Source organism: Sycon ciliatum, chromosome 2 (assembly GCF_964019385.1).
Source record: "Sycon ciliatum chromosome 2, ocSycCili1.1, whole genome shotgun sequence".
Taxonomy (NCBI): Eukaryota; Metazoa; Porifera; class Calcarea; order Leucosolenida; family Sycettidae; genus Sycon; species Sycon ciliatum.
The window spans coordinates 31091149-31118820 of NC_088644.1; the positions used below are offsets into that span (position 1 = coordinate 31091149).

The following is a 27672-nucleotide window of genomic DNA, read 5'->3' on the forward strand; positions in this document are numbered from 1 at the left end:
AAAGCCCAGGTCTCCAATAATAGCCCAGTCTCCAATGATCCGGGGTGAGGGTGGTTTGAAATAATAAGAGCACAGTCTCTAATAGAGGCGCGGGTCACAATTGGAGTATGCATCAAGTAATGATATTTACTGCATATAAAACAGCAGTACAACATGCCAAGAACATATTTGTAAGGAGGTTTTCGGTCTACCATCTGGTCTACTGCTTCCTTCCTGGCGCCAATGCTGTTGTGAAACATCTGTTTTGACAATATTCCTGAGTTTAGGGTTGAAAAATCAGTCTTGATATGGTCAGTTTATGCCTGTATAGACTGGAGTTGGCTTGATAGTTGACAATTGAAAAAAATAAGAGCCCAGTCTCCAATATTAAAAATAGCCCAGTCTCTAATAGTAGCGCGGGTAGAGCTGTCATTGAAAAAATAAGAACCCCTGGCGAGAGAAAATACGGTACTAAATTCCATAGCTGAGCATATGCACTGAGTGTAAAGGTTTTCACAACTGGCTCTTAAACAGTTTCTACCCAAGCTAACTATCAAAATACATGTACTTCGGAACTTTGAAGTCGCCCACATACTAAATAATTCCGTAGCTGAGCATGTGCATTGAGTGTTTGCTCTAATGTTTTTCACAACTGGCTCCAACATGAAGCCGATAGTGATGTGGAATTTGTTGACTGTTTTGTCTTAAAAACATAGTGCGGATTGAGTGAAGCAATGCACATTGGGCACTTTCTACTGGTAATGATTGTTAAATTACCAGTACATGTGCATGTATATTAGTTAGAGTGTTTGCTGCCAATATAGCAAGCAACACTCCCGGCATAGAAATGCGTGTTCCACTGGGTGTGGTCCAATGGCTTTTCACTTCACATCTAGCCACTATTTTTCATGCATTACTTGAATGCATAGTCTTCGTGGCAATGAAGCTAAGAGCCACACTTGAGAAGTTTCTACCGAAGCTAACTATCAAAATACAAAATTTCCAAGATGCTACTACCGGTATTACATCAAGTACCTGTTGACTATCACTCTGTTGAACACAGTATTAGCAAAATCGAGTCACTAAAACACTATTTTCCAGATAAGCTGTTGAGACTGATAGCAGCTATATTATGATCTGATATGGATGGCAGTTACACACTGACCAGCACATGTACACGCATACAGGCAGAAGAACACACCAGTAATACACCTAATGTTACTTCGAAGTACAATCATGTAAATACAAGCATAATAATTATATGCAAGCATCACTCCTGTTCTGCACAACAGTCCTGGGCCACTCCAGCTGGTGAGATTGCATTAATTTCTGCAGCAGGCTTGACTTGTAAAGCCCAGTCGACATTGCATTCTTGAAAATCTTCTGCGAGTGCTGCCTTCCCCTTTCAGTACATAAGAAAGAACGAGTGAAGAGGGACACTAGCAGCAGGTTCTAGCTAGGTCGAAAAGCGAGAAGACGTTTCCTACAACGATTGATCGCACAAAAATCATCGCTACTCGTACCGACAAATTTACTGAAAATCTACACTTTTCAATGCGTGCACGCATCAAAGCTGCTCTAGTTCTGGCATGGTACAGTTGTCATAATCTCAGATACGGGGGCAGCGTGTCCCCTGGCAGTACTGTTCTGCTCTGGGCTCTTCACAACGTTGTCAAGTGGCACCATACTTTTACAGCCAGTGACACGGTTGCTAGCATCCAGACCAGATGTACGTGACTGCTTCACGGCCACTTACTTGCGCTGCTGCTTGTCACCACCAATCTTGTTTTCAGGTTTCATACTCCTAGCGGATCCAGTTTCGGGCACTGGTAAACGGTTTACATTGCCTCCGCTTCTCGATGTAACATAGCAGCCACATCTTGGGCAGAGAACATTGCCAGAAACTGCCGTCGGTGGGGCTGACGAATTGGCAGCAGCAGCAGCATCATCATCACCATCACTATTCTTACCATCACCATTGTTTTCACCACCACCATTGTTTTCACCACCACCATTGTTTTTCCCACCAAAACGATCAAAGACCCAAGCTGACGCTCCAGCAACTGCTCCGCCGACCACACCAGTACCGGCCTGTACACTAGCGAATGCAGCTCCACCAGCACCTGCAGATTGAAGCGTAGCAACAAGACTACCTGCTGCCACCCCTCCACCATTGGCAACTGCACTCACCGACATCAATGAACTGGCAACAGAACCTGCAACCAAGGCAATAAGCAAGCGAGCCAATAGCAACACACGCAGTGTCAACGTGTGAGGAGAATCAGTGGTGTGTCCAGGATTTGGCTGAGGGGTGGGTTGGGGAGATGACATCATGTTACTATCCCAGATCAGCCATTTACATGTATAATGATGTCATTCCTCACACAAGTTACACAGTCACACAGCTATCCTACAACTACATGCAATTACTTCCCATGTATTTCTTCCAGACGTATCTCAGTTACTACAATCACCAACTCATGTAAACCTTAGTTGGTACATCCTTGCACAGCATTTATACATCACTGTCCTCACTGGACCTCACAAAGAGAGCTAGTGTCTAAATCACTGTCATCCGTTCGACACCCATCTCTATCAGTGATACTGCACTATTGTAGGAATGGGTTCTTACTGGCAGCAATGCCTGCTGATGTAAAGCCAGCAGCCGTCAACAAAACTGGAGTAGCAGCGGCACCAACCAAAGCACCACCACCTATTGCAGCCAATGTCTTCCACGGCACACCTGCACCCTTCTTTTCGTCCGGCCTGTGCACATGTGATACATGCCCCGCACATAGAGCGCATATGCATCCACACGCGCACACACATGCATGTTTACACAGACAGCCAGCCAGCCAGCCAGACACAGATATGCACACGTAACACACATCAGTTAGCCTCTGGATTTCAAATCGATTTTGGTACACAAATATTGCATGTGTCTGCACTCTGTAATTCAAAGTTGTTTGTTTGTTTGTTTGTATTCTATATTTAGAGTGGGAAGTCCAAAACAGGCCCGGCCCCTAGCCTAATAACAATGGTCCCACTAGTGAGGGAATGCTGTATATCTGTGCATAAGTATCAGTGAGTGTAACAGCAACTAGTAGGGAAAGAAAAAGAGAGAAGAAAAACAACTCAAAACAGGAGTTGCGACTTGCATAGGAAGAAAATAACGTAAAGAGCAGTGCATACAGCATTTGTAAAAAGGCTTATTTATCTGGTAAGCAAAAAGGCAAGAGCCATTGACTTAAAGCGATTGTGTTTTCTTTCTTGCCTGACCGCAGCGGGGAGCTGGTTCCATAATATGGTCCCAGCATAGGTAACACGTTTGGCAAGATATGCAGTTGGGCTGGCTGGGACAATCAGTAAATTGCTGTGCCCACCACGAGTTTGAGTGGAATTACTGCGGCTGAAAAAGTTAGCGAACAACATGCTGATGTTAGAGGAGTCATGGAAACAACGCCAGATAAAAACCAGAAGGTGCATGTTGGCGTATGTGGTCAATGTTTGGATGTTCATACGTGTAATAATATTGCTTGTGGGTGTCCCGGTTGTGAGTCTATCAGGGTTCTAGCCAGGTCAAAATAGGAAAATGAGTAGGGGCGGCACTTTTTCACAGGGGGCAAACAGAGTAGGGACGCTGCCCCCCCCCCCCACCCCCTTTGGCTAGAACCCTGGTCTATTATAATGTACGCGCAAGATCAGGGACAATCTGACACCGGCTGCGAGAAAGACCTTCTACTGCTCATTTATTCAAGCACACCTTGAATATGGTTCTAATGCGTTTGTACACTGCCTTCACACCACACAACATGATAGACTAACTCGTATTGCTAACCGCACTGTTAGGATTGTTTTTGGTTTCCCTTGGCACTATGATGTCTCAGTCTTATACACCAGATATGGCCTTGCTCCTATTGCACTGCGCTATCAGCTTAAACTGTATATTCTTGTCTTTCGAGCCCTGCGTGGCATGTGTAGCACTCTGCTCTCTGATTGCTTCTGCCTTCGTTCTGCCACAACACGCACAGCTGCCCGTACACGTTCCCAGTCCATAGATTCACTTGCTCTGCCTAAAGCACGCACTCGTTATGGCTTATTCGCTTTGAGCTTTCTGGCTTCTGACCGCTGGAATTCTCTTCCAGCTGACATTCGCTCTTGCTCCTCGCTTTCACTATTCCGCAAATCTATACGTGACCACATAGGGTACCCTGTAAAAAGGCCTTAGGCCTGTGGGGATTGCCCTATTCAAAATTTAAATAATAATATTAATAATACGTGGGGCTCCACTTATAGGCTATTCATACTACGTTAGATCTCAAACCGTTATGGTTTCCAGTCACTGTTCACCGTTAACTGCTACACTCACGGTTTATTTATCGGTTACAGTCGGACCTCGCTTAGGCCAAGTAACAGTTAGGGGTTCGCGACGGTTAGCGCCATGTTGGATTTCCGAATTTTTTCTGAAAAAATTCCTTTCGGAATGGAAAAATGGGACGCGACCATGCAGTTTGCCCATGACCTCGCAGCGCGTGCTCGAGTCGACACAATATTTGAGGAAGAAGCTCAGCCACTAGTTGACTTGCGGATTTGTTTTGACATCGCGGCGGTTTTTGGATAGCTTGGTTCTCCTGCCGACGTGTCGTGGAGATGAAGACGCGGGAGAGTAATCCGTCACCCACGACACGGCCTCGCATTCTGCGTACTGGACGATTCAAGAAGCCGAGGAGGGGGACGCTTCGCAAGCTCAAACGATCAATCGAGTTCCTGAAAAACGGAAAGGGCGATCTCCATCACCAATGCCACTGGATTCGACTCCCGCCGGCGAAGAGGTCGTTTAGTGCCCCTCTTCACGGTCGATGAATCGTTCATCTCAGGTATCTGGCTGTGGGATTGTCTACGTGCCAGAATCCTGGATGTGGCAAACCTCTGGCTCTCATTGATTGCGTTGAAGAGAAGAGGTATGGCCTGGGCAGCGTACTTGTCATTCCGTGTCAGCAGTGTGGGATGGAGAATTTTATAGAGACAGATAGCCCTCTAACTGCTCAACACCCTGGCCCCCGTGCTTCCACAAGCAACACCAAAGCTGCTTTGGGTAAGTGTGTTTTTCAATCTCATAAGATTTATTCATGATATTTGCGAGTCATTGCCACCCTATGGCTATGGAGATGTATGAGCACATTGTATGTGCGGCGCGCGCGAGCGTGTGTGTGTTTGCATAGACCTGCATGTTTGTGCATGTGTACACCATACGCATGTATGAACATGCACATGCATATGCGCTCATGTGGACGTGCCCTCGCACATATACTATACACGTGCATGACCGCTCCAAGGGCATGTTGGTGTGACATGTGTATGCGGGCATCTCCACTCATGCACATGAGTGTGCACATGCATGTGGGTGGGTACGTCCACATGCGTGAATGTATGTGTGTGTACGCGTGCGCGTGTGTTCTATTGCATGTGAGAGCATGCGTGTGTATGTATGTATGTATGCATGTATGTGTGTAAGTGTGTGTGTGTGTGTGTGTGTGTGTGTGTGTGTATGTGTGTGTGTGTGTGTGTGTGTGTGTGTGGTGTGTGTGGTGTGTGTGTGTATTGGCGTGGGCCTGCGTTTTGTAGTGTTCAATGATGAGTGTTTTCAATTCTGATTGCCGGTACTTTTATCCCATTATTGCGGATCTATAATTGTTTTGTGTTACATATAATTATATGTGTGTGTGTGTGTGTGTGTGTGTATGTGTGTGTGTGTGTGTGTGTGTGTGTGTGTGTGTGTGTATGTGTGCACGCATGTGTGTGTCGATGGTGTGCATTTTTGTGCTGGGTGAACACTCTGATCCCTAAACCGCGGTACCGGAGCTCCGAAGCTATAGTCTCACATTGATTTATAGTTCATTGTTGGGAATGAGTTCGCTGCTCATGATGCTGTTGCGGATGTTGCAGCCCTAGCTGAAATTGTCGAAGCTCGCCCTGATGCCAGTATCCTGTAGCAGTCTGTCACTTTTGCATCAGCATGTTCGGCGATGACAGCCTCAAGGAAGATTATATTAGCGGTGGCTGAACACCTAGCCAAGAACCAGCAGCAACCCAACTGTAAGTAACACCCTGTTGCACAGGGCTTCACTTGTTTGTGCGCGCCATAAAATACCCGATCCTTTTTGCCAGTGCTGGGACACGTTCTAGCTCACATACTTGAAGAACAAGAGGACTCAATGTTGTCTGATTCGTTCCAACATGTCAGCTTTCATTGTAATTTGATATGGGGCTGTGCTAAGCGCTATCACACCTACATGTACGTGTATCAAAACCAAGTACCAACAGGAGAGTAATCATGGAGAAAAGTACCTATCGATAATGCGTGCACCCAGGGTTTTCCGGCAAATTCACTAGTTCAGCTATTCCATCCTGGTATTGTTCTGAACGCCGAGGGCTCTAGCGAGTTTATGCAACAACTAACAGCCAAAAATCCAATACGTTTTGACCAAAGCAGCAGCAGAGAAGTACAAGCAATATAGATACGTGAATTTACCAATTTTTAGGCTAATTTTGAGAGTTTTTTGGATTTTTCTCCAGAATATGCACTGTGACCCCTATTTTCGCCACGGTAAACCTGTTCAACCCACTTATAGAACGTATTTGAAGTATCCACATATGGGGCAAACTCAAAAATAAGCTGCAAAAAATATTCAAAGTTTCATTTTTTGCGTCTTTTTGTTCTTCTCCAGGACCAGGAAATGACGACCTGGATCCCATCGTCAACCAAAGTGTACATTTTTCGGCGTTGATATCATCTTAGTCAATACCTCGAACAGTCTGTATAATTTTATGTCATATTTTCTGTCCTATCTGGTGTTATGGACGATTTCTCATCAATTCTCCGATTTTGCGATATTTTGTGTTATCAAGGAAAATTGTGTTTTTGGAAAGACCTATTCAGGCAATTGAAAAACTGATGTTACTAAGGGACCGTCCGGGGTTACGGATTGTTTTTACAAAACGAAAAGTTTTAGTATTTTTCAGCCCCCACCCACCCACCCACCTTTTCTGCAGGTAAAACGAATTCCAATAAAATTTTGATGTCAATTTTCAACACCCAAAAGTAACTGGGCATTCTCCATCTGCATTCAATAATTATTTTCAAAACGAAACTCCATCAAACCCACCCACCGCCAAACGAAATCTTTTCGTTTTGAAAATATTATTGGTAACCTTGGACGGCCCCAAAGCGAAAATAAAAGGTTGTAACTATTCAAACCAGATGTCAGATTGGGCTGATGTTGAAATTAATTTTTTGGACCTAACTGTCCCGAACCCCCTTAACCGGACACATCCGTTTTCCACAAAATTATTCGGATAGGCGAGGGAACTGGATAATCGAACACACATGCGGTATGTATGCATAACATATGCTGTAAATCGGTAACAAACGATTTTCTTCCGGATGGCAAGGGATCCGGATAAAAGAGGACCGGATAAGCGAGGTCTGACTGTATAACCTATAAAAGCTGCGGCAGTTCTGCGAGTAGCTAGTTTGAACAGTATAGTTCAATATACTCGTTTGAAAATGTACCGTGCGGAATTACTACTAATACATGGACATGTTTGCATGCTCATTCACGCATATTCACAGACCAGAAGCACTAAGATGGCCGCGGCATGATGAAGTTGATTAAAATTGTCACTGATGGTACTATGTAGTGTACATTTATTGATGTGTGCGTACGCTATAGGTTGTAAAACTGCCGAAACTCGGTCAAAATGCGTACTTCGAAAACTCGAAAAAGCACTCACAGATTGTATGAAGGTCAGCTAAGTATAATACATCCCACTAGTACGCTTGTACAGTAAAACCTGGTTTCAGCGACCACCCCACGGTGCAAGCAAAAGCGGTCGTTAAAGCCAGGTGGTCTTTAGAACCAGGTCCCACAGTGTCTGTGTAGAACTGTCGGTGCATGGAAAAAACGGTCGTTAAGAGCAGGTGGTCGCTAAACCCAGAGGTCGCTTACACCAGGTTTTACTGTATGTGAAATATAAACCATCATACAAAGTTTGAAACCTCGGCTATGCCTCGGTTTGTATCAGGGAGTAGTACAATATTGCACTACTGTATAAGTACAAATTTTCGTTCACGAAATCTTTCGTTAGATCACTCCACCAGCAGGTTCGTTACATACTAATTTCGTTTTTGGTCGAGGTCTAGACGTCCGTCACCCCGAATGTTCAGAAAAAAAAAACTTTAGCTTGGCACAAACTTTAGTTATTTCGCGCCCCTTAAACGAATATTGGGAAAGTTTATTCCAAACGAAACTTTGTACCTATACAGTACTCCCTGGTTTGCATATCGATATCGGTTCATATTTCACGTACAAGCGTACTGTTGGAATGTACCGGTATAATAATACCTGTACATTCCGGCACTGTAATATTTTGGCACTTACTTATCTCCATTCGATCCGTCTGCCGCACCGTTTGCACTTGATGGTGGCGCTGTGTTCTCTGTCTGTTCTCGTGGCTCGGAGTTGCCTGGCGTGCAGCATTGGCACATCGGAAAATCAGCCCTGCCATTAGCTAGATTAGGAGGCCGCTGCGTGTCAGGAACATTACGGCCCTCTTCCGCTGAGTCACGCGCAGTCGCAGGCATTCCGCAAGCCGAACACTCACGATGGATGTGCAGTAGAAGGCTTGAGAGTACGACGTACTGAATGGTGGCCAGCACGCCCTGGGCAAATCTCGACCTGCTGAGCAAGTAAGTAACACGACTTGAAAGCACCTCGGTGTCAAAGACGTGTGCTCTAAAGTAGGGATGTCAGCGAACGCACTGCGCAGGCCTCTGCGCATGCATTGCGTCATCGATTTTTTGAAGCGAAGGACTAAAGGGACGCTGGTCTAGGAGTGCGGCAGTTTTTGCGCGCCATGGCAACGAGGAGTGCGCGCACGCGAGAGCCACCAGCGCAAAGCGCTGCAGACTTGCGGCGGGACAGCGAGTGAGACACTTGGCCGTGACCCAGTACGAGTGCAGTCTTGACCAGGGAGCCCTACACATACCGGTATGTGTAGGGCTCCCTGGTCTTGAGCTACAGGAGGTAAAAAGTTACTCGATCGGATAGAGCGAAACTGAGCACCATGGGATGCGAGCAGCTGTTAGTACTCCCGACCAGGGAGCCCTACACATTGTGTAGGCACCTTGCTTGACAGCAAGGAACGCTTTTTTTTAGAAAGGAAGCTTCTTCTCCAAAATTTAAAAAAAAAATTAAAATTATTCCTTCTGAAACTTGACCTCGAAGCTGACTGCTGAATGCGATTAGGATTCCTGAAGATGCACCAGACTGATTCTGGCAAGCCGTCTGTCGTCTGGATATGCACTGTTGTTCGTCATGGTCAGCAATCTTCTTCGTTCGTCCTTTCGTTTTCGTTTTCCGCGTATTACTTCAATATTATTTGAGCCCTGTGATGAGAAAAGGGACCAAATGGCTTTTTTTACTCAAACCGAGCTCTAAACATCAGAAGAAAGCTGGTTTCATGCAGAAAACGATGCAAAAAACAGAGCTGAATTATCTCAATTTTTGACAAAGCTACGGTCAATCTTCTAAGTGTCTTTTCAGATATTTTGCAGCCATACGAAGAACAGGATCATACAAAACTTTGAGGACTTATTGACACGAAATGTATGGGAATGTTTGAGCCTGCACACAGCCTGTAGTTACTGGCAATTGACACTGACATTTGACTGGGCCAAGAGGAAAAACTGTACAAGGTAATACTGGCATGCCACCACCATCAAACACACAAAGATGGAGCAAGTCCACGTCCCGAGACATTAAAAATACAGCAAGAAAATATACAACCAGCAGCAATTTGGCATTAAAAAAGTTTTGAAGTAGCCGTGAGGTAGCAGAGTCTGTTACATTACTCCTCCACCGGAGAAGCACTAGTAGCGGCACTAGCAGACACATGCACAGCTGGCTTCGGGCAGAGCTCATCCTGGAATTGGTCAGGCACATGCGGGCGGATCTGATTATAGAGGTATTGCTGTCGTTGTTCGGATAGTCCTGGTGCTTGAAGGACTGGGGGCATCCCTGCGGCAACAAGGGCGTCTTTAGACGTGGTGAGCACCTCCACATCGCTGTAGGTGTCTTCCAGGGATGCCTTGACACTGACAATACCGGGCTTAGCTGCGTCGAATACCATGTGCTGAACCTTGCGGATTCCTTTCACTGGCTTGAAATGTTGAGCCAGAAATGTATCCCAGGCTCTCCATTCCAAACCAGATCCAGGAATCAGCTGGGCCTTGTTGCAAGATGCGCTTTCATTGACCACTGCCACCAGCTGCCCCATGGTGTAGCAGTCGCTACGCCGGAACTTTTGCTTCAGCAGGCCAAAGCAGCCATCGACAAGGCACCGGGTATGGCCAGTCAACATGAAGGACAGTTCAATACGGTCATGCAGTCCCATAATCACCCTCCAGCAGAAATACGCTACGATAGTCCGATTCTTGTTCTGGCCTGCGCAATTATCACAGTGCAGGAGGCAGCCTTTCTCATGTAGTCCATAGAATGAAAAAAAATGGTGCAGCATGGAGGCCACCGCGTTCGGACCATGACTCGACTTGCCGTCTTGCCCGATGGTGTCTGACTCGTCGATCAGGTAGTTGACCTGCTGAGGCACAGCTTCATTGTTCACACCGAATATTTGCACCTTACGAGGTGCCTTAAAGTACAGGGGGCCCTCCTGACGTGCCGACTGCCGCAGTGCCACGTTCTGGGCAAAGTCGAACGTGTAGTGCGGGTGGTGCAGATCGCGTGAACATGGCTGGCTCAGCTGCTGCTGGATAGTCGTACATGCATCAAGCTCTGCCCGGGCCTGTAGTGTCGCTTGACGGTAGTAGTCACGCTCTGCTTGCGTTGCGTCGAGGTGTTGTTTGAATTCATCGCATGCTGCACTCTTCTCGGGTTCCGTCCGTGCTTCCTGAATCCGTCGGCGGAAATTCTCACAGCGCGAGCATACGTCAGTGCGCGGCGTCATAATCTGAATGTTTGGCAAGCAGTCAAGCCAAACGGACCGAAATGTGTGGTAGCCCACAGCCCTGATGCCTGATTCCTCTAATGAGGTCACATAGCACTTGTGGATGGATTTAACCGTTGATGACGCTGGCAGATAAGTTGGCGGTGCTCCAGCTCGCCCTCGAGTCGGTGCTGGCTGTGGTATGCCGAAGCGCTCAGTGTAAGTTTTTAGAAATTGCACAACGGCAGACACAGTATCGTACGACAAAGCATGTTTAGGCTTCCTGCCGACATTGCCATGGGTCCGTGGCACCAGCCCATTCTCCTCCAAATGTTTTTTCAGATTTTTTAGTTGCTTTGATCCGATGTTGTACAGCAATCGAAATCCACCGGCGCAAACCTCTTCGCCTTGGTAAGTATACCGATGCCATTGCTTCTTTCTCTTCTTCCCATGAGTCGTGGTGTCAGTAGAGTACTTGGATGACTCAAGAAGGCCCAAAATCACCAGCTCCTTCTCCCCTTTCTCCATTTCTGCGATGTTGAGCTGCAGCAGTCGAACATCTTCTGCATCAAACTTGTCCAAGCACTTTTTGCTGCACCCGCAGTTCACAGTTATTTCTTCCGCAGCTGCCGCCTCAGCAAGCGCTGGTTCTGCAGCCTGCGCTGGTTCTGCAGCCTGCGCTGACTCTTCGCCGAGGTATGATGCTGCAACTGCATCCACATCGAGTGACTCGTCCAAAAAGTGGTCTTCCCGATCATCGCCGTCTTCATCAGAGGAAGAGGATAGTTCTGACAACTCCAACGACAACTCCCTGTCAGAATCATCACTTGACTCGGCAATCTCCACTTCGATGCCCAAAAACTCTCTATCTAGCTCTGTCAAAGCTTCCCTGAGACTCGCATCAACGGTAAATGTTGGGATCGACATGTTTGCAAACAAATTTCTAAGCAGAACGAGAAAGAAACATCTGAAGTGATGTTCAAAGATTTTCTCTTTGCAACGGCAGCTCCTACACATTGTGTAGGCACCTTGCTTGACAGCAAGGAACGCTTTTTTTTAGAAAGGAAGCTTCTTCTCCAAAATTTAAAAAAAAAATTAAAATTATTCCTTCTGAAACTTGACCTCGAAGCTGACTGCTGAATGCGATTAGGATTCCTGAAGATGCACCAGACTGATTCTGGCAAGCCGTCTGTCGTCTGGATATGCACTGTTGTTCGTCATGGTCAGCAATCTTCTTCGTTCGTCCTTTCGTTTTCGTTTTCCGCGTATTACTTCAATATTATTTTATTAGTGCAGTAATTGCCAAGACAGAAGACTGCAGTACGAACTCGTACTCGTAGCAGCAGCAATGCCAAGAAGAGCAGGCAGCGTAGCAAAAGCAGTCACAACAACGCAGACGCAATAACATTTTCAGCAGCCGTTCATCTCAGAGGGGATGCAGCGCCAAACTGCGAGGGTGGGGTGGTAACTCTCACAACCAATGCCTCCGCAGGTAAGTACTAGTAAAGCCTCTTGTGCGGGAAAAATGAATTGCACATATCATCAAACAAATTCAAATTCAGTAAACTACTTTGAAGTACAAAAATCAATTTAAATGCATGAATCTTCACTAGTTTGAGGGAAAGAGACAAACAGGAAAAGTCTGAACAAAAATGACTGTCACCACCTGGACTCGAACCAGGGACCTTCGCTTGAAGCCAGCGATGCTCTAACCACTGAGCTATGGTGTAGTCGTCATCCCAGCAGAGACTGTTCAACATTTTCTTCAGACTTCGTAACTTACACTTCCTGTGAATCCACGCAGGCGGGTGGGACGCAGCCCTCACTGTACCCACACACTTCACGTACACTCTAGCACGCGGGGAGCCCCAAGTCATAAAAATGCATGAATGTTAGTATTAAACACAAAAATATAAAGTAAAAATCAATTGGAACACAAAAAAGAGACAAAAACCCTAGGTAAAAGAGCCCACAGAAACATTACCGTACTGGCAAAGAACGGCAGCTATTTACAAAGGCCCTATTCCTACGCCTGTATGATGCCCGGGACCCTCTGATACAGATAAGTACTATTATATAACCCTGTTCTTACTCGAACATGCCTCCGGATAGCACACGACTCGTTGTTTTAGAAGACTGTATTATAATGTTTTACTCTGACTCTGATCGAAATCATCTTGCAGTACAAAGGAAAGTTCTGCCTCTCTCGAAGCAGAAGCGGAGATTCAAGAAACATTCAAATCAAAAGATTGCGCGAAAGCAGTGTACGCGACTACGCGCATCAGACGTGAATACAACATGAGAAGTGAAAGCAGTGTACGCGACTACGCGCATCCAGACGTGAATACAACATGAGGAATGAAAGCAGTGTACGCGACTATGCGCATCAGACGTGAATACAACATGAGGAACGAATGCGTAGTAGTATGATAATGCACAACAGTACAACAAGCAGTGCTGATAGACACATAAAACGGAGTGGCTCTGCACCATTATCAGTGGGCTGGATATAGACTGTACAAACCCAATACTAGTACAATACTAGTATTAGGTAAACCTTGTTATAGTTCATACATGTTGTTAGTTTGACAGCATGAAACAAGGTGGAGGACACAACACCCAGCTGGAGAAACTAAAGAAGTCAGTTACGACTGCCCTTGAAGCTGAGAAGTTGTGTGAGCTCAGTCTGTGCGAGCGGTAGGTTCATTATCCAAACAAATGGCGAAATAAAAAGTTGCCAGAAGAATAACCTCTACAAATAACCACTTGTGTTATCCACATGTATCAACTACTTATCAGCATTTCAAAGAATATTCTGATTCTGAAAACAATCGTTTCAATGCTCGACCTTATTATAATGATGATAAACTGAACACAATTCAAGAATACTATAACTCAACACATAAGAGATTGGAACTCAGACGGTGAGCCAAGAAAAAATTGTAACATGGAAAAATGTGGGCACAAGGCACTTTCATGCCGTGGAATGTCTCCGTGCTCCTTGTCAGTTTTGTGCTGGATTGTGCACGTCCGACTCTTCAAAATCTGGCTTAGTTGGTAGACTCAATCGCATAACTTGTGCCCACATTTGTCCATGTTACATAAGTGATATGAATGTTATCTAATCTGGCACTCAATGTGTTACATTTTGTGTGTTATCTTGCAATATCACGCGACTCAATATCACATCAGACTAATTATACCAAAGTTCCGTTCGTTTCTCTGCAGGGACTGGGAGGATGGGAGTTGAAAAATCCACAGCTGATGCAAACCGGATTTTTAATGTATGATGTATATGTGTTTTTTTTCTGCACCCTACTAGGTTCATCCTTAGCTACCCCACAGCTGAGTGCCATACTGGTCATGACGTAACTACAGAAACAGGAAAACTTGGAGCTGAGCCAAGGGCAAGGTAAGAAACTAAGAATCACTCCTGGACATCTGAGGCTTCATGCAAACGGTGATAACGGCACACTCGCCATGACTTTGTTTTGTAGGCTCTGTTGAGAAGCGACACTCCAACGCGTTCACCTGTGACCACCACGGCACAATGTATAGCGCGACAAGGCTGGTGTGATATTCAGTACTGAGAACGTGACCGCGGTCCGAGCAACAAACAACACCTTTGTGCAGTTGACAAGACCCTTGTTCACCCTTGACCATTCCTGGAGCAATATAAATCTAAATCTGCAAAAAAAAACTCTCTCTTCAGCTACTTGTTTTCTCCTGCAACCTTCTCCAGGACTGTGCTGCTTTTTAAAACTACTGCCATGTCCAGCAAAATCCAGCCGTATCATGCTCAACTAGGGTCAGGACCATACAGTTGTTGCCCACAGGGACAGTTGTCTGTGTACTGCTGCGGGGTACTGATGTTTTATTTGGCTGGATTTCATCAACAACGACTACTTTACCATTCAAATGGTTGGTTGTTACCTGTGATCTCTGTGTTCTCTTTGTAGAACTTTATACCTGTGCATGGCCATGATCCCATGTACAAACAGCCCCAGAGAGTACCCATGCGTGCTGGCAGCTTACTCATCTGGGACCAGCGTGTGGCGCACGGCAGTCGGCCCAACAACAGCACGCGAGCAAGGTACGTCAGAACACTGCTACGTATATGAGTATTCGTGTGCGTGTGTGTATGAGTGTGCGCTCGTGTGTGTGTGTCCGTATTTGTTTTAAAGTTTGATGCAGTGGTTTGTACTAGGTGCTTTCCCGCCTACTCAGTTCTCACCAACCAGACTGATATCTATGATAAAGCTCTGCTCTACGGTACATGAGTAGATGATGCTCTCCGGATATCTAGCAGCATCTAGACCCTCCTGGAATACGGAGAACTTAATTATGGGCTGCTTATCGCTATAGGCTACTGACATGTATTGTACTATGGTACTTGAAGTCTTGAATAGTAGTCGTTGGTGGGAAAGGATCATCCCTCTAGGCTATGTGTGGGTTCGTGTTATGACAAGTTCTTGTGGACCTACAATGTCCTCTGCAGGTATGTTCAATTTGTAAAGATGTTCCCATCCATCAACCTCCACTCAGAACGAGCTAAGAATCGTGGACAGCTTATCAAGGACAAGGTATGTTGCGGGTGCTCCGCCGGCTGATGTGACCAGTAATGGATGTGTCTGTCCTGCTGCTAAGTATACGAGATCTCGTAGTCCTTAGGCTGTTTTGTTGTCCTGCTGCTGCCTAGCGGATCATGTGATTGTTTGCTTCCCTGTGTGTGCTCTGGGTACTGCCCCTCGCGTTGTTTCCTGTAGCTGTGTGCTTATTGTGCTGTTGTCTGTGTTCTTGTATTCACATCCCGGATACCCTTGCATTCATGTATCCACATCATCCGGGTGACGTCACATGCCTATCATAGTGCCAGTGGTGTAACGATGTGCTAGTATTGTTTTCCTGTGTGATGACATTCCCCAAACTGTCTCCTGTCTCGCATGCGCACGTGTGATATGAGCATGCATGATTCGTGAGTCTTCAGTCAGCGAGTCTTGATACACACATATAACACAGTGTTATCTCTGTGTTTACACGGTGTACTTGTAGGTTGAACTAGCTGGTGTCGACTTGACTGACCTGGGCAAGAAGCTGTGTGCCCTCAAGGCATGGGCATCCGCGGACACGAAGGTGCCCCGCGCCAAGGCTAAGAAAAAGACATAGACTACGTGTTCGCATGGCTCTTTGTACATTCACAGTTGAGTGCCTCGTTTTATGTGTGTATGTTTAAATCATGTACACCCTCTGATGGGAGTATGATAATGTAGTCATCTAGACGGCTGGCCTGTCCCTAGTGTTCCAAGTGCATATTGACGCTAACCTCCAATGTTATATCCAGCAAGTATCAGATCTGCACTATCGCACATAGAACTGGTGTATATTTCTTTACTGTGTTGATCACTACCCTACTAGCCACAGTCATATTTATATCAACAATAACGTGGGCACCGCATTATTTTTTGTTTGGGAGCTGTCGGTATGCCGGTAGCATGGGTCACGCTAGTGCAAAATAGGCTAGACTACATGCAGCCAAGAACCAGGCACTATTCCATCCAAGAAATAGTGGGAGTAGCTATCCTGATGCCTTGCAACATGTCCAAACCACTTCAACTTGATGCTTGGTAACGAGAGAGCTTGGAAGCTCAGGGCCCTACGCTATGCTTTTTTGCCTTGATGACCTAGACAAAAAAAAGCATAGGGATGTTATAAATTCTTATAAGTCTCTACTTTTTTGTTTTTAGACATATTAAACCTGGGATTCGAACCCGCACTATCGCGCGCCCTGCATGCATCCCCCGATACACTTCGCATACATACTAATTCTTCCAAGTTGCTTCACGTTATGATCTTGTATTTGAAAGCCCTATTTGAATATGCATTGTGGCCAGCCGTTTTTGATTGTACGGTACGGTCAGGATAGGTACGGTCGAGGGTAATACGACACCGTCTACCGCCTTGATGACGGCAAAAAAAAGAAAAGGGATGTTATAAATTTTTCTCCTATTTTTTTCGGGCATTACCTGGGATTCGAACCCGCACTGTCGCCCTGCATGCATTCCCCCATACACTCCGCATTCATACTCATTCTTCCAAGTTGCTTCACGTTATGATCTTGCGTTTGAAAGCCCTATTCGAATATTGCGGCCAGCTGTATGTGGCCAGCTGTGTTTGATGGTACGGTTCAGGACAGATACGGGATAGCGCCAGGCGTGACACAAACACCAAATTAAAGCTGTGTGGACCCTGGCTAGCGCCAGACGTTACTGAAGTAACGTCTTCAGTAACGTCTTCTGCATAGCTACGGGAATAAAACTAATTATGGACCTTACTTAAGTATTTAAAAAAATAGTTCAATACTCGTAAAATGAGTGCCAATGGGCAAATGTCCGGTGCTGCACTGAGAACGCATGAGTGGTGACATCTCGTACTGCAATAGGCACTACTTGTATCACGACTAAACATCTTGGTCGTGTTGCTTGATTGCTGCGTCCATCAACTCAATGCACACGTTGGTGGCTTGCTGCGCCAAGCGGCTGACTGCGTGGAAGTTGAGGAAGCCATGGGATATTCCGTCGAATGGGCGTAGTGTCACATCCTTGCCGAGTGCGTGCAGACGACGCGCCATGACGATGGAATCATCCAAGAGGGGGTTAAATGAACTTGGCTGAAAGGTACAACAGAACGGATGGAGAGAGAGAGGGAGAGAGAGTGTGTGAGAGAGAGAGAGAGAGAGAGAGAGAGAGAGACATGCACACACACGCACACACACACACCTGTACTTGTACTTGTTGCTCACTGCCAAAAGTGGTCACGTGGGTCTCCCCGGGAGAGGGGAGAGAGACTGTAAAGGAATCTTGGAAAGATGACTCAATTGGTTATTGAACCGCCCAACGGCCGACACCCCCTGAAATCCCCAAAACTCTGGGTGGACTTGAAAACGATCCCACTTATGGGCTCACCACACCTCAGTAAGTGGGTGTGGACAAGGTGCAGAAAAAGGATTGACGGCATCAGGGTATCCGTCCTGGGATCCAACTGCAGTTACCCCTGCCCCCAGTGGAGGTAATACTTGCTACTAGTGCGGGTGGCTAAATCAGGCTGGATCTGATTTAGACATCACTAGCACCATCGATTACACAAGAGTTAATCTAGCCAGAAGCAGTCCATGGTTAACAGGTATGTATACTTCAAATAGAAAGTATATGAACCCTGGAACCAACAAAGGTGGCAAGTACAACATTACACCTTCAAGCAGCTGAGCCCGTTGGCAACATACCCAACACAATCAGGCATAAGTATACCCACCAACTGAACTAGCTGGCACACACACACACACACACACACAGAGTAAGAGATGACCCATAGCACGAAGAAATCTATCGGCAAAGAAACATAGCTTTCTTACTTGAACACCCACAAAGGAGCACAATAATGTAGCATGTTGAAATGTTCTTGTACTCAAAGATACCGATAAGAAGTACGGCTGAGCCTCAGGCAACTCTTCCACTAGACAGCAGGGGTCCTTCTCCAATGGAGGTCGCTGTCATGGAAGTTCTATCAGCTCATACTGCACACTACTCTCTGTGGAAGGGGTGCTAGTAACCCACCTTCCCATTCCTAGCAGGGTCAAGCACATACATGTAGATGTAGATGTGCTTACCAAGGTGCTCTGTACACACTTCACATGACTGACTATGAGAGAGAGGTTAAGCTGCACGTTATTTCTGACGTGATGCGCAATATCACGTCAAATTAGGCGTAAACCTTCAAATTTCGACGTGAGCTGCAGGTCACTCGCGTTGTTTTCCAACACGCGAGCTGAACTTTCGTGTCACGTAAAGCTTAACCTCTCTATTAACACCCCTTCCCAGACACGCAACATGTCTCAGGCACAATCGATTTTCTATGGAACTCACATGGCCAGCTACTCATTACACACAGACTAGCTGCTCCATACATAGCTACTCATTACACACAGACTGCTCCTTGCATTGATCAGTAAGGCTTGAAAATGCTAACAGTACAGTCAGACCTCGCTTAACCGCACACATCCGTTTTCCACAAAAATATCCGGATAGGCGAGGGAACTGGATAACCGAACACCGGTTACATTGGATGCATCACGTATGCTGTAAATCTGTAGCCAGCTATTTTCTTCCGGGTCGCGAGGGATCCGGATAAGCGAGGTCTGACTGTACATCACACCCAGACCCAGAGCTACAGGGCACGGCCTGTCACAACATTGCTGACCTCTGACTCTGTGGCTCCAAAAGATCCTGTGAAGTACGTACATGTGCATGTACTTCAGAATTAGGTTGTTTACATGCTCATCATGTCACATGTAGAGACTACACAGAAGACTCTCTACTCTTGGTCTCCTTTTTGGTGAAACACACTTCCAACATTGCACATGTTGTAAGGTTGCCTAACTTAGTTACATGTACATGACTATTGCATCTAGTCACAATTCACACACCTACGTGTGGTATAGCAGTGCTTGGGTTTTCCGGGGCATCGGAAAGGTTCCTTCTCGAAAGAGTTTTGGACAGGGGTGTATTTGCGGACAGTTCCTGATCAATAGGCTAGCTTGTCAATACTATAAGTACGGAATTAGCACTCCTCAGCTACTGGTATGTGAATGCATAGCTCATACCGTACTGCCATGTGTGCTATAGTGGCTTACCAGCAATGCAACCGATGGTAAGCTGTGCAGCATCTCATCACTGGCCAGCAGTGGAGAGAGGTAAGCCGGCGAAGCATTCAGAATGGTGGCATGACAGTGGTGGATGCCCGACTGCAGCTGTGACAGGTGACCGGTGTTCGGGTGATACTCTGGCGTGCTGGACAGGACAAGAGAAGAACACCATGAACTGGTACTCACGGAGCAATCAGCGTTGCGGAGTGCATCCACAGCATAGCCTAGCAGTGCGAGCACAGAGAGACTGAGAGAGTGGATTCCGATGACTTTAAGGAGACTATAGCAAGGGCAAAGGCAAGTCACACGGTCCACGTCCACCAAACACCTGCCTCTAGTCACAGAGCTCTCTGTCCTCATCCATCACCAACGTTGCATCAGATAAAGAAAGCAAGACAAAGGAAGCGACGCAGTTTTGTTTCAATTCCAGGTGATGAAAATCAAAGCTCGAGGTGATGAAAATCAAAGCTTGAGGTGATGTGCACACAGCTACCCAGAAAGTGACAAAACCATACAATGCTGCTCAATGAAATCCGGTTGTGCACAGCATACACAGCTACCCAGAAAGTGACAAAATCACAGCTAACCAGAAAGTGACAAAGTCACAGCAAAGCACTTTAAAGTACAGTGCTGCTCAATGAATTCCGGTCGCGTGAGTCAAGTTTGCGCCTTGCACCATTTTGCAGCCCAATGTTCGCAGGTCTAGTGCAACACCCAGTACGTACGTGAGTGACTCGACTGGATTTCATTGAGCAGCACTGTAGGTTCTTTCACATTGCATAAGCACAAGACATGAAGTGTGAAAGTTGATTATCGATGTGCTAAGAACGTGACTTGGTGTAGTTTCACCGTAGTACACGTGGACACACAAACACACACACACACGCACGCAGAGGGAGACTGCAGCCTACAGCCAATTCCGTCCCATATTGTGCGAACAGCTCTCACATTGGGTGAACTGAGCAACCTCCCAGAGAAGGTGCCTACGTTGGCGTGGACAAAGTAATGTAACGCCTATCATTGTCACTACGTCGCATACAGTCAAACTTCAGTAGAACGTATCAGGGAGTAGAAAAACACCGGTATTTACGTACTCCCTGAGCGTACCTCTAGGGCCAGTAGGGGACATCCACCTCAATGATTCACAGGTGAGGTACTTCACACATGAGGTCTGGGAAAGGATACGCAGGGTCGTCGAAACAGCACTCCACACCCGATGAAAGGAGAAAAGGGTGTTAGACCCTGGGTATTTAATGTTGAAGCCTAACTTTTATTTCATGCCACCTCGCTTGTCACACACCAATACCGCAACCACGTTAGCTATAGTTTTAAAAGTTACTGTCTCCACGCCGACTGTTCACATTACAAGGTAAGGGTATATATTGTGAAATGGGCAATCCTATTTGCACCGAAGGAATTTTTACTTGGAGTGACAGTCTATGCACCTCTTATCAGCTGTCACTATCCAAAGATGAACACGTTTGCCAATTCTAATGTGCTAATCCCAGGAATGCACTGTACAGTGAAATTTCCAAGGAAAAGAAGAACTGGTATCTCACCTGCCTCTCCCCCGGTACGCATTCAAACATGCCCGCAGCGTTCCAATGGGTAACAGCGGATCCATTACGCTTAGGCAGCGTGCCGGTGACAGATCCAGTGAGATTTTCAGAGCAGGGTACGCGCCCAGAACCAGACACGGCTTCCGAAGCTGGTACTGCGCAGCGAGGAATGCCACTCCGAAGACAAAGTTACCTCCAGCCGAGTCGCCGGCCAGGATGACTTTCTCGGCAGTGGTACCCAGGCTGGTGGCGTTCCTCAGCACCCAGGCGTACGCGTAGAAACAGTCGTTGACGGCACGTGGGTACGGGTGCTCGGGGGCCGTCATGTAGTCAACGGACGCCACGGGAACGTTGAGCTGGTTGGCCCAGTGGCTTAGATAGCTCTGCATGAACAATACACCACAAGGAAGACACATGCATAGGGTATACTAATATTATGTACAGTGCTGCTCAATGAAATTCGGTCGCGTGAGTCAAGTTTGCGCCGTGCACCATTTCGCAGCCCAGTGTTCGCAGGTCTAGGGCTGCGCAACGCCCGGCACGTACTTGAGTGACGCGACTGGATGTCATGGAGCAATACTGTACTATTGTATATGGGGCCAAATGAAAACCTGGTGCACATCCGTGTTACACACATGACACAGTATCTTTTTATTGGCTAGGGCAGCGGAGAAATGGATGGAGCATGGCAGCAAAGCACACCCATTTGTTTCCAATGACCTACCACATGTGACTGTGACGTTTGCGCCAGAAACCCTCCACCATGGAAGTGAATGATGACTGCCTTAGAAGGCTCAGAGCTGGCACTCTGCAGCAAAAAGAGAGTGTTGAGCATGGTACAGAACAAATCGTCAACGTCAATCGCACATGGCATGCTAAAACTTTTGTTTGTTTGTTTTGAAACTCGGATGTTTTTTTCTTCTTTTTTCTCTCTACAAAATCCACATTATCTCCAGACAATGGGGCGAATAATGGAGTGTGCATGTGGTGGTGGGGCCCATTAAGCTCAGCCGACCAGAGGTCTCGGCTTTATATCTCCATGGACGCACCAAAGGGGGATCGGGTAGGAATATTTAAAAGACCACGGACAGCTATTGTACTCTACGGTCGCGGAGCACACATACAAATGTCACCTTACTTCTCACAGTGACTTACATGAAGGCCGAGGCACCGTCCATAGAAGCTTCTCCGCTCCATACTCTCAGCAGTGTCCAGAAAGTCGTCCGGAAACTGAGTATGATCAACGATCAGGTCGCCAGTCTTGTCCACTTGCACGACAGCGTAAATGACTTTAAAAAGCTGCGCGTGATCCCTGAGCAGCTCTGAATGTTCTTCAAGTGCTGACACAGCCTGTGCGAAATCTCTCCTAGTATTCGATGAGGTAAGCAGTGACTTGATGATGTCATCAAGCACCAATGTACACGTGGAGAATATGGATACACTAGATCGCAGTCCGTTGCTGGCTACACCCGGGTAAGTATTGTAGCGGGAACATTGCTGCAGCAAGTAAGGGATGGTGCTGAGCAACGACCCGATCGCAGCGCACAGCATATGACAAGCGGAAGCCAATCGGGACCTCTGCTCCGGGCTCAGTGCTCCGCCACTGTTGCTGCGCTGTTCCTGCTAGCATGCTGGAGACGCTGCACTTGCGCTAGCAGCCCTTGCAACGCTGCGTTTGTGACACGTGGTGGAGCGGAATAGTGACGCGCTGCACTGCGTGACGCGGGGCATTTCCAGTGACGGTGTGTCACCAGCGACGCAGTGTACTCGCCACTACCTGTGTCCGCTACACTCACCAAGTTCCTGGTACTGACAACAGCTACTGAGCAGGGAGCACCGGTATGCTGTTTCACAACACGGCTACACGGTGCAGCTGGGCAATACGCCGAACTGATACAGCGGGAGTGAGAAAGCAGCAGCTGTGAAGCAACGACAGGTCAGGTGGCGTTACGTGCTACTGTTGATGCCGCCATAACAAGAAGCTAGGCAATAAGAGTCCCTTGCCAGGGCAGGCAGTCCAATTGGTTTCAAAGGTCAGGCAAAATCACAAGTCCTGCGGAGCACGTACATGAACACATGTTCAAAGCGCATGCAAGGCAATTGCAAGCTCATACACACACACAAAACAGTTGTGCACGGCACATTCAAAGTACACACTGCTCACACATGAAGACACATAAGCACATATGCGCGCGCACGCGCACACACACACACCGACACACAAGCAAACAGAGAGACAGACACACACAGAGATGAGACTCTGACCAAACACATGTACTAGTAAAAGACCGCATGCACAATGTCAATGTGATGCACACCTCCAAGACGGAATGGGCGCTTTCAATAGTACACATACTACTTCTGGTGCTTTGAAGATCCAGAAAACCCCAGTGTAACACCGGCTTTAGCCTACAGGTTTGTACACACTGTGGGTGACATTGCATACAAGTAGATCAGCACATCTAGTACATGTACGATTGTTCTTCCACTTCAAGAATCGTCCCTTCGTTTCACAGCACAGAATAGCTGTCTCTCAGCTGGTAATCAGCAGGGACATTCTCTACTTGCGAAGACTGAGTGATTGCCAGCACTCGCCCATTCCTTCCACAAGCGATGTATAGATATCACTGTTCGAGTATTTTTCTTTCAAATCTGAGACCATTGACAGGATCGGAAGGAGAGCTCTACTGCAAGCCAGAAGTCAGGCTGGCGTCAGGCTGTCGTGAAAAGTAACGAATTCAAACCGCTCCTCAACAAAATCATTATCAATCCAAGTAGAGTGACTTTCAGGAACTAATCCATCGTCTTGTTCATTCAGCAAGCATCGCTTTCCTATGTTTTTCGCTTTCTCCAGAAAAAGATGCGCGAAAAAAATAGAGTCTACTGCAAGTACTCGTGCTGCACTGTACGAACTACTACCTGGGTCACGGCGAAGTGTCTCATTCGCTCTCCCTGCCGGCGTTCCGCAGCCTACATTACGCTTTGCGCTGGTGGCTGTCGCGTGCGCGCACTCCTCGTTGCCATGGCGCAAAAACTGCCGCACTCCTAGACCAGCGTCCCTTTAGTCCTTCGCTTTTTTGAACGTGATCGCGGCCGACAGAGAAAACATGGCCGCGGTCTGTTTGCACCGCTGGGAGTCGTAAAATTACTGTTCTTCTGTCCCCGCGACCATTCAAATCATACGCGATACAGGAGGACCCACGAGCTCACCACGTTCTCCCCGGTCGATTTCTCTGAAAGTTTGCACATCGTGAAACACCAGTATGAGAGGTGTTCAGGCCAATTTTCAAGGGATTACCCTGGTTGGATCGTACCAAAATCGGACTTGCATTTCTCGCTCGCGGCCATTTCTTGCGCGATGGAAGCGCCCTGCCCTGGTGAGTAACCAGCGTCGCGCTTGGTAGAGAGTTGCTGAAATCAGCTCCCCGATGTCTTCGCTGCCATTGTCAGAAGCGATGGGCCCTGAATTTGTTTGAGAGTCTCTGGATGCTACTTTTCCTCAGCCTAGTTTTCAGCCATTCCGTGCATCTTCTTCGCACGATTTATTTTGCAAAAAAATGAAAGGGTTCATGAGTTTTTTTGTCGGCCACGCGTAGATGGGCCAGGCTGACCTGCGCAGATGGGCTGCGCAGTGCGTTCGCTGATATCCCTATCTAAACTTAACTAAAGACTAAAGCAGCAAGACTGAAGAGTGAAGTACAAAAAAGTCCAGCTAAGTAATCGATTGTGAATGAATCATGCATGGACGTATGCATCCATTTCCCGCCGTGGTTTTGCGGGGCAAGTCCACTACAACCGTACACCTGGTACACACCTTTATACCAGCTCTGCACAAAAGGTCATGAACTTTGTAAGGTCATACCAAGAGTAGATAAGGCCATGGTAAAAAATATCTTTGATTCTCAAGTACGCGCGCATCGATTTTTGGTGGCGCACCGACGATTTTTTTTATTTCTATGCATGCATATGCGTGCATGAAAACGGTCAATGCGAAAGGCATGAATCCGGGAGTAGTAAAATACAGGTATTTTTCTACTCCCTGGCCTGAATAATAAAATAATTATAAATTAATTATGAACCTGTGACGTACACATGTGTGACCCTATCTTTGGAAATAAAAAAATTGTGGGAATTAAAATAAAAAATCGCTCGCTCGCACCGATTTTCACAGGCTCATGACCTGAGAATCAACTTTATTTTTTACCATGGCCTAAACAAGAGTGTGCAACTCGCGGATGGGTTGGCCCACGGCGGAATTTTTTGTTGACGTAATCTTTTCGACGACGCGCGTACGCACGCGCTATGAGTCTTTTGGAAAGTTTTCCCTCGTGCACTTGGCCGCATTTGCACTACAAAGTCGGTGCCCAGCACGTGCTCTCACACTGCTCTGCGGCAAAATGCGCGTTCTTCTGAAAAAGGTGACGTCAACAAAAAATTCCGCCGTGGGCGGGGGTATCTGCAGATTGTGCAGGAGAGATCCGGAGTTGCACACTCTTATTATTATTATTATTTTTTTATTTTATTTATTTTACTAGGGTGTTTCCCACAGACCTATGGTCTTCTTACGGGAGCCCCTAGAAACTCTTGTTTATCTACTCTTGGTCATACTCATAAAATTAATGTACAGGTCTACTCTCCATATAACGTAATCTCTGGGACCACGCAAAAAGTATGTTATATCGAGAGTTATGTTATGTAGAAAACCGTGTGTAAAATACAAGATGCACCTCAAAATGAAGGGTATTACAAGGCGGGTTCAACCGTGCAAACATATACACACTGTACCACCATCGACATCAGATACCATCAATGGCGCAGAATATGCACAATAAGACTAAACCGTGGCTACAGCTTGATTGTACCGCGCACGTGAATCTACGTTGTATCGAGAGTGCACACGTCGGGGACTGCGCCATAGGGTGCGTTATGCCGAGGTTTACGTTATGTATGACTAAACTGGCCTAAACTGCCTAGCTACAGCTACCGCTTGATCGTACCGTGCAAGTGAATTTATGTTATATCGAGAGTTCGCACGTCGGGGACCGCCGTAGCGTGTGTTATGTCGAGGTTTATGTTATGTAGGATTATGTTGTGTAGAACAAAACTTGTATGGGAGTGATGCTGTTTCCGGCGGTGAGGGATTTGATTTTTTTATGTACTAGCGAGGTTTATGTACAAGTGAGAGTTGTTATATCGAGAGCAGACCTGTACTAGCATGGGCTGTACCGGCCTGCCAAAAAACGGGGCAACTTGCCCCGCAAAAAGGTGACGGCCATCTTCGATGCATACCTCCCATTCTTTTGTGAAAAGATGCTGAGTGAGAATTGAGTCCCTGTACTGCCTACTACTGGCCTTTTGCAGCTGGGTCAAAACGGCATTGTACCACTCCCGAGTAGGCACCGGCGGATTATGCCGGCATAATTATTGGCATAATTTGGTGGTTGAAAATTTGGAGCATAATTTGGCATCCTTTCGGAGGTAGGAGCATAACTACATGATTGTACCACAATTCTAGTATGTAAGCTACACAATTGTGTACAATGCACCTGATCAGTGCTGGTAGTCTGCACGGTAAAGGGTTCGGAGTACTGAGCCCTTTTCCAAAGATGCTCACCACTTTTTTTTAGGGCTGAAAGGAATATTCGAATTATTCGAATATTCGAAATATGCAAGGTGGAAAAAGAATATTCTTCGTTTAAGTAGAATAGGAATATTCGTAAATATACAGAAACTCGCCTTTTGGACATCGATCAAGCTTGTTTGGTGCAACATATAAGTAGGCTTGCCTCTTTCGATGTGTTAAAATCAGCAAGACAAATGATTTTTCAAATGTCTCTCTTGTAATTGGGGTGTATGCCAGTTAATGGTCTATGGTTACCATGGATAAACTAGGTATCCATGGAAATTGTATGGTTTAGAATATTCGGAATATTCTTCGTTTCGCATGTATTCGTAAAAAGAATATTCGTTCGCTTCATTGAGCATTCGTTTCAGCCCTACTTTTTTTTCGCAACTTTCCGTTGTTTTGGAAGAAATCGCAACTTTCTTCATTTTCACAAACACTTGAAGTACTTTACTTCGCAACTTTTCCGCAAAGGTGTGCAAAGAAGCGCGCTGGAGGAGACCATCGACTGTGCAAGCTATGGTTATTGCTCTAATAATTTTAAACAAATGAGGTGTAGTTGATGTTTGGTCATGGTGGAAGGAGAGGTGGAGCTACGGGAGAGATGAGCTGATTATTCCCAGGGTGAGGGTGACATCGGTTGGACGAGTATGACGATTACGAAGACAGTTGAATATGATAATTTTCAAAGGTAACTCAAAATAATTTGGCAATGAAAAATTACAAAAGAAATCAACTAATGATTAGAAGAACCCTTCTCCTTTCCATGTTGATCTCTAGCTTGTATGGTCATCTTGGTATGGGGATAT

General features: G+C 46.4%; 4 protein-coding genes across 6 annotated transcripts in view; 2 read left to right on the plus strand and 2 right to left on the minus strand.

Moving 5' to 3' along the window:
• Nucleotides 1-1022: 1022 nt before the first annotated feature.
• Nucleotides 1023-8623, minus strand: LOC135809679 (circumsporozoite protein-like). Its single transcript, XM_065323087.1, has 3 exons — nt 8421-8623; nt 2612-2745; nt 1023-2195 (listed from the first exon to the last, which is right to left on the minus strand). The coding sequence occupies exons 1-3, from the start codon at nt 8621-8623 to the stop codon at nt 1732-1734; spliced, it is 801 nt and encodes a 266-aa protein (XP_065179159.1). The 3' UTR covers nt 1023-1731.
• Nucleotides 8593-27672, plus strand: part of LOC135809678 (uncharacterized) — a 48462-nt gene continuing 29382 nt past the window's right edge. The window contains exon 1 of the mRNA XM_065323086.1: nt 8593-8728. The gene's annotated coding sequence lies outside the window, so the exon portion shown is untranslated. The remainder of the gene's footprint in view (nt 8729-27672) is intronic.
• LOC135809677 (putative phytanoyl-CoA dioxygenase) lies at nt 12121-16607 on the plus strand. Of its 2 annotated transcripts, XM_065323084.1 has the most exons (5): nt 12121-12475; nt 14306-14395; nt 14943-15076; nt 15482-15566; nt 16036-16607. In XM_065323084.1, the coding sequence occupies exons 3-5, from the start codon at nt 14973-14975 to the stop codon at nt 16147-16149; spliced, it is 303 nt and encodes a 100-aa protein (XP_065179156.1). In that variant the 5' UTR covers nt 12121-12475; nt 14306-14395; nt 14943-14972; the 3' UTR covers nt 16150-16607. The 2 variants fall into 2 exon arrangements, with proteins under 2 accessions (XP_065179156.1, XP_065179155.1); XM_065323083.1 differs by lacking the exons at nt 12121-12475; nt 14306-14395 and adding an exon at nt 14739-14846.
• On the minus strand, nt 16455-24089 carry LOC135809676 (hormone-sensitive lipase-like). Of its 2 annotated transcripts, XM_065323081.1 has the most exons (5): nt 22396-24089; nt 21965-22048; nt 21241-21623; nt 19670-19826; nt 16455-17650 (listed from the first exon to the last, which is right to left on the minus strand). In XM_065323081.1, the coding sequence occupies exons 1-5, from the start codon at nt 22789-22791 to the stop codon at nt 17441-17443; spliced, it is 1230 nt and encodes a 409-aa protein (XP_065179153.1). In that variant the 5' UTR covers nt 22792-24089; the 3' UTR covers nt 16455-17440. The 2 variants fall into 2 exon arrangements, with proteins under 2 accessions (XP_065179153.1, XP_065179154.1); XM_065323082.1 differs by lacking the exon at nt 21965-22048.

Excerpts from the sequence above, each read along its gene's own strand:
- LOC135809679 (XM_065323087.1), bottom strand. The coding sequence starts at position 8,623 with ATGCCTGCGACTGCGCGTGACTCAGCGGAAGAGGGCCGTAATGTTCCT. Across the intron at positions 2,746-8,420 it reads GACGGATCGAATGGAGATAA|GCCGGACGAAAAGAAGGGTG; the intron begins GTAAGTGCCAAA and ends ACATGTGCACAG. Across the intron at positions 2,196-2,611 it reads ATCAGCAGGCATTGCTGCCA|GTTCTGTTGCCAGTTCATTG; the intron begins GTAAGAACCCAT and ends CCTTGGTTGCAG.
- LOC135809677 (XM_065323083.1), top strand. The coding sequence starts at position 14,754 with ATGTCCAGCAAAATCCAGCCGTATCATGCTCAACTAGGGTCAGGACCA. Across the intron at positions 14,847-14,942 it reads TGTCTGTGTACTGCTGCGGG|AACTTTATACCTGTGCATGG; the intron begins GTACTGATGTTT and ends TTCTCTTTGTAG. Across the intron at positions 15,567-16,035 it reads GACAGCTTATCAAGGACAAG|GTTGAACTAGCTGGTGTCGA; the intron begins GTATGTTGCGGG and ends GTGTACTTGTAG.
- LOC135809676 (XM_065323081.1), bottom strand. The coding sequence starts at position 22,791 with ATGCTGTGCGCTGCGATCGGGTCGTTGCTCAGCACCATCCCTTACTTG. Across the intron at positions 22,049-22,395 it reads GACGGTGCCTCGGCCTTCAT|AGTGCCAGCTCTGAGCCTTC; the intron begins GTAAGTCACTGT and ends TTTTTGCTGCAG. Across the intron at positions 19,827-21,240 it reads GCGTACCGGGGGAGAGGCAG|CACGCCAGAGTATCACCCGA; the intron begins GTGAGATACCAG and ends TGTCCTGTCCAG.